Raw genomic sequence first — 12,256 nt, forward strand, 5'->3', positions numbered from 1 at the left:
ATATCAACTCGTGGCCCCTCAAAGCAATCTTGCACCAGCATCTTACAATATTAAAACAGAAAAAATAAAGACAAAAAATATGACAATAATGGGAGCGAAGTACAAATAAGATTAACATGTAACCCTGTTTATTACAAATATTGTAAAAGTAGGTATTTTTTATTCTCAACATTGTTTGTCCGTGGAGAGTTCATAGGTTTAACCTCAATAAATAATTTTTAAAAAACGAGGTTCTTCGACCAAATCATCTAAATTAAACTGGAAGTTTTCATTATTTTCTCTTGATGGCAATACAGGAAGGTTTAGGAAAAGAAAAAAAAAGGCTTAATCTTATGTGAAAATAATCATGCTGCAGAAGAGCAAGGACATAATTGGGAGAACACTGTGATAATGTCAGAAGAGTTGTTCTAAAAACCAACAAGGCTGCTGTTTTATATCACATTGTTGGGGAAAGGGGGATAAGAGGCATCAAACTGGCAACACAAAAAAGGTTCCATAATAGTTGCAATTAAAGTTTCGCTCTCAAACAACCGAGCAGCGCAATTTACAGCGACCCTAAAAGTAGTATACATAGCATTAATACAATAATAATAAAATAAAAAGTATTACAAGAAAACCTATTTTGTTCATGAGCCTGTCAATTGAAAATGGAGGAATTACTATTTATACCAAGACATCTTGCATGCATAATGAATCCAAAATCCTTTTCTCTATCTGAAAACGAGATCCTGTCAACCAATAAACGTATGCGTGTGCTTTTCCGTGTCGTCATTCCTGTAGTCTATGATACATTACAATTACAACCTTCAGCAAAAAAAAAGTCCCTTTATCATATTCTGAATGACTGCTACTAAATGTAGTGAAGCAGTACTTCTTTCCTATTGCCAATATAACAGCTTTTTCAAAAAAGTGTCTGATTGCAGCAAATGTCGGTCCCCACTGGGGCCAATTCTGAGGAAGACTAAAGTCATCCATCTTGTTCTACAGCGCCTCTCTGTTGTGATCACTCCCCCTCTTTGGCTGTGTCTGCAGGAGCCGACTCCTCCTTCTGGGTGTCCGGGGGATCCTCAGTTGTGTGTGTAAGGAGGTCAGAGCTCTCATTTTCCAGGGAGCTGGTAGCTGACTTGTCTTTTGTTTCACTATCTGCAGCTGGAGAGCTCTGTGCCTCCTTCACAGGTGTCTCCTCGTCCTGCTTTGCCTCCTCTGATGGAGGCATGTCTCCCACCTCAGCTGCCGTTACATCTGTCTCCATTTCCGTCTCCAATTCCTTCTCCTCCATTTCAGACTTATTTTCCTCAACTGGAACTGTTGTTTCTTCCACAGTCGAGTCCTCCTCCACAGGGGGGATTTCTTCTCCTGCAGGACTTATCGGTTTATCGTCTTCAATGGGAGCCATGCCTTCCCCCATCATCTCCTCCTCTTCCTCAATCTCATCCTCCAAAGGGGGGATCATCTGCTCTTCCCTCCCTCCGGGGAAGAGCCTTTCTGGGTAGACGAGTTTCACCTGCTCCTCAAAGTAGTCCTCCAGGTACAGACCTGCACTCCCCACATCTGAGGTCACCTGTACAGACAGTGCATACAAATAGAGGAGAAAATGATAGAGTATGTACTTTAAAGAAAGAAAGAAATGTCACTGGGGAGTTTTGGCATTAGACACGACTATATTACAATCACTTTTCGTAGATATCCGTTATAAAAGTGTTTACCTTGTAGTATTTCGCACAGTTTAAAAATATGAGCCGGACATCTGCGACAAACCCGTCTGGACCGCTATAGCCTTCACCTCCCTGCGCCTTGGACTCCAGTTTCTTCTTCACTATCGACAAATCCATCGGGGTCTTAATCAGCTCCTTGTACCTCTTTGTCTCCTACATTAGAAAATAACGTTATCAGCTCGTACACCTGATATAAACATACTGATATGTGTTTCCAAAGAGGAATAGCACAACTTTGACTTCTGTCTCAAAATACAGTAACTTACTGATGGAGTAGCGGGCTGCTGGAAGTCAGTGCTGAAGTCATTGCAGAACAGACGCAGTAGCAGCCTCTCACACCTCTGTAAATTGAAAAATAACTAAATCAAACATTGAATGTATCATATTATGGCGATGTTTGATGAGACAGTGGAAAGACTGACTATACAAACCAGGCTTAAGTAATGAAATCATGCACAGAAAGGTAAATAACAGTTATTTATACCCTTCTTTCTGGGGGCGGGAATCCCTCAGAGACGGGGTCGTCTTTGCCCTTGCAGTCGTACTCCATCTCAGGAGCGGCGAGGTCTCTGCAGAGCGAACAGAACCACTCCCCGCTGTGAAGAGACACAAGGACAAGAGAAGCTGCTTAGTATGATCAAAAGTGTTCTGTCTGTGGCTGCTGTAAGGGCTGTCTGCACAACCAGCCAATGTTAGGAAAGTAAAAGACCTAAGAACAGATTATCACAATACCCATCAGGAAGCTCTTTAGAAATGTAAAGCAGGCTGATTTTACATTATCAGTGACAGAATACGGCGTACTGTACATGTGATATTTCTGACGCATTATAACAGGGCCTAACATTGTTCCATTTTGACAACAAGAAACTGAAGAATTGCAGTTTAATATCTTTTTTTGTAAAATATTTTCCTCAAAAAACATATTTCTTACCATTTCTTTCATTCATACTATTGTAAACAAAATAAAGACAAGTATAATAACTGAATGAAAGAAACATTCAAACGGTTTTTAGTCATTCAAAGAACATATACCCCCAAAATCTAGAAACACTCAACAATATTAAGAACACAAATCTCTACAATTCGTGATGATAGAATTCGATTTTTTGTGAAATATGTAATGTTAAAATTCTGTAAATCACAGAAACAGTGGTTATGAATCCGGATATACTCTATGACAAAATAATAACTCTCAAAGATAAAGTGCCTTCACAGCAGAAATAATGACTGCAAACGTATTCATGTGGGCAGTAACATTTAATTATGCATCTATAGCCCCGAGGTCTCTCACCTCGGTGACTCGTTCAGAGCGGGGATGTGGCAGGCCAGGTGAAAAACTTTGGGACATTTGTCGCAGCAGAGCAGCTCCCCTCCGTTCTGACAGACGGCGCACCAGTCCTCGTTGGGATCTTCCACCGGCTCCGCCCTCTTCTCAGACTCTGGCTCTGCTGCGGGATGCTGCTCTTTCCCAGACTCTGACACAGGGAGGGAGACCGGGATGGACACCTTGATCTGCGGCCGAGGAATCGACTGAGCCCCGGTGCTGCTGTCCGGCAGGCTGGACTGCACCTGCAGGGAAACAAGACGTGGGATAGACGCAGTTAGACACCAAGACACTTTTTTTATATGTGAATATATAGGCCTCGAACATAGGGAAATTCCTTGTGTTAAGAGTTACGGCATGGGCTTACGAAATAAATATTTATTTGTCTTATGTACGAGTCTATTGACGGAACTTGTTTTATTTTACATAGCCTTCGACATGCTTTAATGACGTCATTCTGCATTAAGCATTCCTATCCAATCTCAATAAAAAAAAATTCAAAAAGCAATTGAACAACCTTGACATCCCAGTAGATGGCGGTGTGTCGCAAGTGCATCACAGAAGTCCCTCCCTTTCAGGTGGACCTCCATGGGACCTTATTTCGGAAAAAGTATGTATTGAAGTCAATGGGGAGAGAAAGGTTATCTTTCAATTCCGTTTGAATTGTGCCACAAATTACACATATGATGTTTGTCAATTTAAAAGATAATTTTGCAAGTCAAAAAAATTCTAATGTGTCGTAAAAATGTGAAGTAACACTTTTTTTTGTGTGAATCCACTCAATGAACTACATCTCCCGCCTCGCACCACACACCAAGATGGCCGTCACGTTGGCACATCTCACTTCTTTCTTTCAGAATGAGGCAAAAAGTATTAAACGAGGTGAAAATCACTACAAGTCTGGGCATGTTGAGAGCTGTACATACACAAAAGGGGAGTTAGTCGGTTCCGTAAGAGCCAGCATGCGGGACCAGGATTCTGGGATTTGTAGTCTTTCTAGTTGCGTATTTTTCATAGTCTTATATTTCAACAGTTTTACGACAAACTGTGACTTTTTTGGCATGGAAATTATTTCTTAAGATTGACAAACATATGTGTAATTCGTGGCACAATTAAAACGGGATCAAGAAATAAGTTTTCTCTCCCCATTGACTTCAATACATAATTTTTCCGAAATAAGGTCCCATGGGTCGGAAGTAGATGGGCGGGACTTCGCCTCTCTATACACACTATGCTAACTGAAACGATTCTCAATATATATCAATCTAAACTTTTATAACCTTGTTGGGACTTATGTAACGTGCGAGTCATTCTCTTACGAATCTGACTTCATCCTCGTCCTCTGGTTCGTCCTTGATGACGATGACTGGCCCCGGTGACGCTCTTCTTCTTCTCTTGGATGGTGGAGCAGCTGGAGCCTCCGCAGTCTGCTTCCAGGGAGTCGTCCTTCAGCAAAGAGATTACCGGAGAAAATAGAAGGGAAAATTATGACCATGATATAATAAAAAAATACACATTGGCATTTGAAAGACCAGACAGTGATTTTAATATTTTTTTCCACTAAATCACTAACATGTCACTTGTATAAATATTAGAAAGTTGAATAAATAGGTGTCAGAAGGACATATTCCAAATTGAAAGATAAATAAGGGAAACAATTAGAGTGTAGACCAGGACAAGATTACACACAACCGCTGCCAAAAAAATGACACAATTTAAAGTTATGTCAAGGTTGTGCGTAGGCTTCTAATCACGTATCAAAAGCAGCACTTCTCACGCGTCTATCAGGCATAAATGTAATACATTACATGTCACTTGTTAGACGCTTTTATCCAAAGCGACTAACATACATTCAGTACTGTGGACAATCCCCACAGGAGCAATTTGGGGTGAAGTGTCTTTCCAAGGGACACAACGACATGCTGACTGCAGTGGGACTCGAACATGATACCCCCTGATTCCAAGTCCAGCACACTACCCACTGAACCACGGTCTCCCTATATATAATACATATTTATAAAAGAACCATTGTGTGTCTCACTTCAGCACTAGACACCTGACTTAAGATGGTAAAAATGGTCTTTAAGATTAGTAGTGTGATGGTAAATGTTAGAAAATGTCAGCGCACCTTTAATATATTTTTACGACATCTATCACTGCAATAATCTCCCTCCTAAATGGCTCTACTCATTGCGGTGATAGCACAGTGACACACAAAAGTGAGTGAGGAAGGAAACACCAGTCCAGCACTGATAGGTTTAGAATGAACTCCCCTTAATACAACATAAAATAAAAAAGATACAGAGAACAGTGGACAAATATTTAAAAAATAAACTGTGATAGGAGTGGAGATGCTGTGATAAAGACAGATTAAATGATCTTTTCTTACCCTGTGCCTCTGTCTGAAGAAAACACTTTGGCCATTGGGGAGTTTTGCCTTGCTTGAACTTGAGAGAAGAAGACAAGAAAAAACATTTTAAGTTTCGAAGTTGTTATGACAAGATTAAAGGGGCCCTATTGTGCATTTGGGGGTTTTCCCTTTCCTGTCTTGTGTTATAAAAGGGCCCCTTTAATTGAAGACGCAGGACAGGATCTTTATGGCTGTTGCTACATCAGAGGAGTAATAATGACCTGCTGCTAAGTAATTGAAGGTGCTCATTTTGTCCGTAGTTGCTGAAGCTTGACTTGGAGCAAAGCTTGGTTTGGGGATGGAGATGGTGATGGAGGGGACGGATCCACCTGCCTCACTCCTCTTCAGGAAGGAAGCCTCCGCTAGGCTCCGCTTTGGGAAACAAAAAACGATTAGGGCTTCGTTAAAGTTACACACAAAAAAACACCAATAACTATTTCTCTCTCTGGAATCACGTTGGACTAGAGTAGGTCCCTCTTCATTCTCCTGCCTACCTGATGGTGGGACATGTGTGCAGCTGCTCCAGCAGACGGAGGCGGTGGGTAGCGGGACGCACCCTGCAACATCTCCATAGGTTTAGGAGGATAGGTGGAGCCATGGATCAGCTCTCTCAGAGACTACATAGAGAGGAAAAAGTTGACAAACAAATGTAGGTTTAGAAAAAATGTAAAATGGATTCAGTTTGTCTGTTTGGGGCCTGAAACTGTAGGCCTTTAAAATCCTGGAAAGACCCTCTACATATAAACAATATTAGGCCACTTATGATTAGATTTTCCAGTGAAACATTTAGACTTTTATTGAGAACAAAATACCGATAAAAAAAAGAAGAAGAATCTTACAAATATTTCAAAACTGTTTAAAATATTCAAAGAAAAGTCATTAAAAGAAAAGTGGGCTGAATACAACACCAATGGGGGCAATTTGGTACTTGACACTTTAATAAGCACAAACTACAAAACCTTTCCACATGTTTAGCATTCAGAACATACAGTACATTCAGAACATACAGTACATTCAGAACATACAGTACATTCAGAACATACAGTACATTCAGAACATACAGTACATTCAGAACATACAGTACATTTCTCACACGACACATCGTTATCTTTTACCTGCGCACTGACCTGATGGGAGGGGAAGCCTGTGTTGTGGAGCATGGAGGAGGTGGGGCTTCTAGTGCTGGGCTGGGAGCTCCCGTATCTGCGGCCTGGCTGTGCCATGCTTGGGGGGCCTTGGGAGGGGGAGGACCCTTCGTGGATGGGTCTGGTTGGGGGTGGGGGACCGGGGGGCCCTGGGAGTCTGACATTTTGGTACCAGGACCAGTGGTTAGGGGGGGGTTGCCTTTGGGGCTGCTGTGAAATCTTGTCCACCTTGGACAGAGGAACAACAGATGTCTATCAATGGAATAGATGACAATAGAGTACATGGTTAAAAGCAGTGAGCAGAGAGTAAAGGAGCATTGAACAATAATTAATGGATTGGTACGGTGAAAGTCCTACCTGCATCTGGAGCTGAGCCAGCGTGCTCTGTCGCTGCTGAGCTGAGGCGGACATACCTCCGGGGGGGGCTTCTGCTCTGGGACCTGCAGGGTGGTTGAGGGTAGGGTGGTTGAGGGTGGGGTTGGGGTTGAGGTTGGGGTTGGGGTTGGGGTTGGGGTTGGGGTTGGGGTTGGGGTTGGGCGGCCGGGCGCCAGGGCTCCTTTCTACAACCAGCGAACCTGGAGAAAAGAAGCACACAATCAGCAATTTAATAATCAGCAGCAGGACTTGGGAGAAACTAAGCTTAATATAAGGCCTGTGTAAAAATTGTGTATTTGTCTGAGCAACAGCATCTTTTTCAAATATTTTCAAAAAGGAGTGAGTACATGAAGCAGTCTTGGGAAAACCACTCTGTGCACTTCAAGTCAAACAAATATTTCAACTTTTCAGAAAAGCGCTGGTATGCTGTCAAGACACTTTTGGCATAGCAACATAAAAGAAGATGCGAGGAGGCTTTCTTTCTGCCAGCAAAAGACAGAGCCTAGGAGAGTACTCAACCATTGTCAGAGACACGATGGATGAACCAGAGATATTGCTTTTCTCAATTCCACCCATTAGACTTTCTCAAAACTCGGTGCCTTCATTACCCACAATGCAACTCTATTGTTTTTTCAGCATCTTAAAAATGTTTGAGATGCTCAAAAAAACATTATCCATTAGTGTTTTTTGTTATTACTTAACCAAAAATATAATCAAGAGGAAAGATTATGTAAACAAAAAACACGAGATAAAGAAATGAAGGAGATTAAATAACTAACTTGTTTCCTAGATACAAGAGCACACTGGCATGTTAAGTCACTCATAAAGTAGGTTAAGTGTAAGTCTTACCAAGGTCTACATTGGTGGCCCAGAAACCAGAGCGACACTGAAAGCGAACAGAACTCTGAGGGACGATTGAGGGATTACAGCTCGCTCTCATTAGGTAATGAATCTGAAAGAGGATCTAGAAAACAAAAAGACATTTTAAAGAAAACGGAGATTATAAGATATATATAGTGAAGAGTAATTCAGATGGCCGTTTGAAGTCAAAGTCCCCCACCAGTCTCTTGCAGTACAGCAGGGCTGTTCCACTGTGGCTGGCTGTGGCCCATTTGGTAAAGTTGATCACATGATCCAGGTGCCTGCTCAGGGAGTTGACGTCGTCTTGCTGCTTTTTCAAACCCAGCTCGTGATCCTTAGTCAGAGCCTAGGTGGAAATGCATCATGATTAATAATCAATCTAAAGGTCATAACGGTCTTTTAAAAGCCACTAAACAATGCGTATTAAACATACCTCAAGATGGTTAACCAGAATCTTCCCCTTCCTGTTGATCTCCATGATCAGGCCACAAATGGACTTCTTTATTTCATTAGTGACCGACTTCCGGTTCTCATCAACATGCTGGAGTCTGTGGAAGGGAATTTGGATATAAGCATCAGTCTATACAATATACAAATGATCTTGAACGTTTTTAAAGTATGACAAATGTCGATCCTCTAATTAAGTTCAAGCTATACAGGATTTTACCCGTTGCTGATACAGCCGGACACTTCCGCGATGGCCCTTCTTTTGTCTTGCAACTGCTGCGTCATGTTCTCCAGATACTGCCTGTGGTTCCTGTACGCATCCTCCAAAAACTGGTAACTGGACAAAAGGAAAAGTATAACTATTCCTGAAAGTTCATTTTTATGACAAATGTTTTTGGCCCGGTTCAATTTAGTCCAAAATCCGCTTACTTGTGATCCTTGTGCTTGAGCAGCTGACAGTCCCGACAGGTGAGCCGGTCGCACGTCTCACAGAACAGCTTCAGCGGTTCCTGCTTGTGGACATCACAAAACACGGGCTTCTGTGTGGACATACCTACTGCCTCTGAGAAACATACGTGGGGAAATGAAGAACAGCGTATGGTCAGCTTATGGTTTCTAGAATAATTAGTTTAGCTTTGAAACACCAAAAGAAAGTGACTGATCAGTTTGTCTACATGTTTTAAAGGCAATTAATTATCCTTTTTTTTGCAACCAGGTAAAAAGTTTGTCATGGAAACACACTGTATAGCTTACAGTTGACTGCAACAATGCAATTCATAATCGCTACAGTAAAGCAGGCAACATCTAAATTGGTTTAAGTTCTTCTTTTTGCAGAGTATTTCTTGACTTAATGGCGTACAAACACACACTACCTGGAGACATCTCCTCTTTCTGGCGTATGGTGTGATCCCTGGTGAACTTGACCCTTTGGTGCGCCTCGATACATGTCACACACAGAAACTCTACGCACTCCACGCAGTAACCAGTTGCCTCTGTGTTGTCCTCGCAGCTCATACACACCTGTAAAAGCCAAAAATAAATACATTGTAGTTTGGGGAGAGGGGTGTCATATAAACAATCAGTCGGGAGGAGAGTAAAGGGAGGTCTAACCTGGCTGGATTTCTCCACGGTGCTGCTCGGCATCTCAGCAGAATCTTTGACAAAGAAATTGTCCAACATGTCCATCTCCCAGCATTCCTGTCTGCATACTGGACAGCGTATGGCACCCACTGTTGAAGAGACAAGATCCACTATTAAAGCTCACATCTGCCAACATTAATTAGCTGGGTGACATAAGACAAGAAAGCAATCCCTCAGGCTTTTCATATGATATTGACACAGAGACAGGCTGTGTTTTGGTATTGACTTTGTATTTGAGACAAGATGTTAGTTAGTTACATATACATACAAGTGTATGCTGGTCTCAAATGCTGTTTCAGCTGTGTATAAATATCCTGACAGCAACAACAATTATCCCCAAACCTATGCCATATGATATCAAAGTCAAAAGATATTGAAATGTACATCATCCGGACCCAATTTAAAAGAAATGGACACTATTTTTAGACTGTCAATAACTTACATTTCTGCTAGCTAGCCCAATCTGTGTCATTTCTAGATATAAAGAGCTTCTCTGTCACAGTTACCGCAATCATCAAAACTGGTATCAGAGTTGCAACAATACTTTACTCACATGATTTGTTGTTGTCGAGTTGACCTTGCGTGTCACGTCTTGGATCAGCACTCCTGAAGGGGGCTGGGAGACACCTCTTGCAGAAAGAGTGCAGACATGGTAGTAGTTTGGGCTCTCTGTTGTGGAAGCTCAACTTGCAGACGGGGCAGGTATCCATGAGCCCGAAGGTGCCTTGCTGTTTCAGCCTCTCTTCCTCGGCTGGCAAACTTTCTGCCTCGTTTTCCACGATAATGACAATACCGTCGGTGACAACCTTTTCGGCACTCTCATCCATGTTCCCCCACCCTGCTGATGCCCGATTCCTTCCTAGCAATCAGTATAGCGTGGCGATTGGAAACAAAGGATATCCTGACTTAACAAGCCACATAAGGAATATAAATACTATGCCTTAACACATTAAAGACATAGTGGTTCCATCCCTCAAAGCCGTTTGTTTTTAACTTAGCAATAACAGTTGTAGTGTAACTGTTAATTGTTTCCGTCTACAATGCTACATTAGCAATGTAGCTCATTTTATTGCACATATAAAACAGACGATAAACAAGGGAGCCCCCAGTTTGCGGCGTTTCCTATTCAAACAGGAGAAATATAACAGCGCAAAGTCGGTTGTAAATTAAAATTACGTTACATACATAGTATTTTGAAACGTATATGTCCATAGAAAAGGCGACCATCTGTTTATTCTTTGCTCATAACACTTAGCATATACTACCCAGACGGCACTGCGGTATTTTAAAGCTACAGTGCCCGATTGAGGCCAAAAACCCTTCTGAGAAAAAGCCAGTGGCAAAATTCCAGATTTACATGTGACTAAGATATTGTGGTTTATCTCTCGGCTACTGTAGAAAAGGCCCCAAAGTTGTAGTTATTGATATATATATATATATATATATTATTTTGTTATTCGGGCCCAATCCCAAACCACTCCCTCGACCCTACCCCTCCGTGACGGAGTGAACTCCGTCTGTAGGCACACTCACAGCTGAATGAAGTTCCCTCCATTAAGTGTTAAGGGTATAAATCAAGCGGCAAACTGTGGGGTAGAGCCGGGAAGCCAATACGGAAGTGCCACACACTGCAGTTCATATATTGGCCGATAGGCGATGGCTGCAGAAAGGACCCCCATGTTAAAATGCCCAACTTTACAGCAGAAAAAAACATGTTTCTACCCCTGGCTCCATACATTTTATTATCGATATAGTTAGATTCCACCTTCATGATTATGGATCTGTGAGTGAATTGTTTTCTAACGCGACCCTTTTATTTATATTAGGTCTTAAAGTTTGTGCATCAATTAGGGCGTGGTCACATTGAGTGACGGCTCTGTCAAGTGCCTGCCGCTGTTAGCTTCTTGTCTCTCTGCTAGCTGCTCCGTGAAGCTAGCTACAGGGACTCTGCCTGCTCAGCTCATCCAGGAAACACAACTTGTAGCCGGCCGTGGTTGTTTGTTCTTCATGCTTATATATCGGACTATTGTGACTCGCTCTGCGGTTAAAACAGACGGTGCATGAATGCGGTTTTGCGGTAAGTGAAATTCTAGTGCTTTATTTATGTGTTAATAATTTTAATCAGCCACGTAATCAATGGTAAGGCTTGGGTTAGCATGTAAGCTAGTGGTAGCTACATCGGTGCTAACGATTGTAATCGTAGCCTCCAAGTTAAAATCATAGACTGTATATAAAGGTTAAAACGAAATAGACAAGTGTTAAGTGTGATAATACTGTTGAACAAACGGCTTCTGTTTGAGGTTGATAAAATAAGGTTACATCCTTGTAACTTAGAGAGATATTTTATTATGTAGGTAGACCTGTATGCATCTAAGGTTAATTTAAATTGGCTACGATCAAGTATGTAGACAAGCTAATGTCGAAGTAGTGTATGTGAAATCAACCTCACAATAAGATGTGTGTATATTGCAATTATTAATGTCATATTTCAAGATGATTACTTAGATATTACAATATGGTTGGTTGAGCTGGAGTTCATTATTGAGCTTACACGTTAACGTCATCTGAAGAACGAACCCAAACCTTGTTGTTTTTATTAATTGCATTACCAAATGGGTATCAAATAAACAGTAAGCATTGGTAACACAACTTCCAAAGTTACAGTAATATAAAAAGGACCCTGACTCGGACAATACACAATCCAACATGTTCAACAGAAGAGAATCAGTTATATTGTTTGTACAAATGGTACTTTATATATATCTGTTTGTTTAAGGTGTCCAGGTGATGCAGACAGGCTGGACCAGAGAGTGAGAGACAGAACTGGACTCCTCACAGC

The 12,256-nt window shown here is 41.6% G+C and overlaps 1 protein-coding gene across 6 annotated transcripts; it reads right to left on the reverse strand.

Moving 5' to 3' along the window:
* Positions 1-106: 106 nt before the first annotated feature.
* Positions 107-10,951, reverse strand: trim24 (tripartite motif containing 24). Of its 6 annotated transcripts, none has more exons than XM_034234384.1 (19): positions 9,971-10,951; positions 9,388-9,506; positions 9,150-9,297; positions 8,707-8,839; positions 8,498-8,614; positions 8,264-8,378; positions 8,030-8,176; positions 7,819-7,933; positions 6,952-7,169; positions 6,565-6,822; positions 5,944-6,066; positions 5,671-5,821; positions 5,429-5,486; positions 4,359-4,485; positions 3,007-3,284; positions 2,200-2,311; positions 1,982-2,056; positions 1,707-1,868; positions 107-1,570 (listed from the first exon to the last, which is right to left on the reverse strand). In XM_034234384.1, exons 1-19 carry the CDS (start codon positions 10,242-10,244, stop codon positions 1,004-1,006), a joined length of 3,297 nt encoding a protein of 1,098 aa, XP_034090275.1. In that variant the 5' UTR covers positions 10,245-10,951; the 3' UTR covers positions 107-1,003. The 6 variants fall into 6 exon arrangements, with proteins under 6 accessions (XP_034090275.1, XP_034090272.1, XP_034090273.1 ...); XM_034234381.1 differs by having other exon boundaries at positions 6,565-6,846; XM_034234382.1 differs by having other exon boundaries at positions 107-1,561; positions 6,565-6,846; positions 9,971-10,949.
* Between the last annotated feature and the right edge of the window lie 1,305 nt (positions 10,952-12,256).

Source organism: Gymnodraco acuticeps, unplaced genomic scaffold (genome assembly GCF_902827175.1).
Source record: "Gymnodraco acuticeps unplaced genomic scaffold, fGymAcu1.1, whole genome shotgun sequence".
Classification (NCBI taxonomy): Eukaryota; Metazoa; Chordata; class Actinopteri; order Perciformes; family Bathydraconidae; genus Gymnodraco; species Gymnodraco acuticeps.

Bases quoted from the DNA above. Each gene is read 5' to 3' on its own strand.
- trim24 (XM_034234381.1), bottom strand. From the start codon at position 10,244: ATGGATGAGAGTGCCGAAAAGGTTGTCACCGACGGTATTGTCATTATC. The intron at 8,379-8,497 runs GTAAAATCCTGT...TCCCTTCCACAG, and splicing joins TCCGGCTGTATCAGCAACGG to ACTCCAGCATGTTGATGAGA. The intron at 6,067-6,564 runs GTAAAAGATAAC...CTCTCTATGTAG, and splicing joins CCCATCAGGTCAGTGCGCAG to TCTCTGAGAGAGCTGATCCA.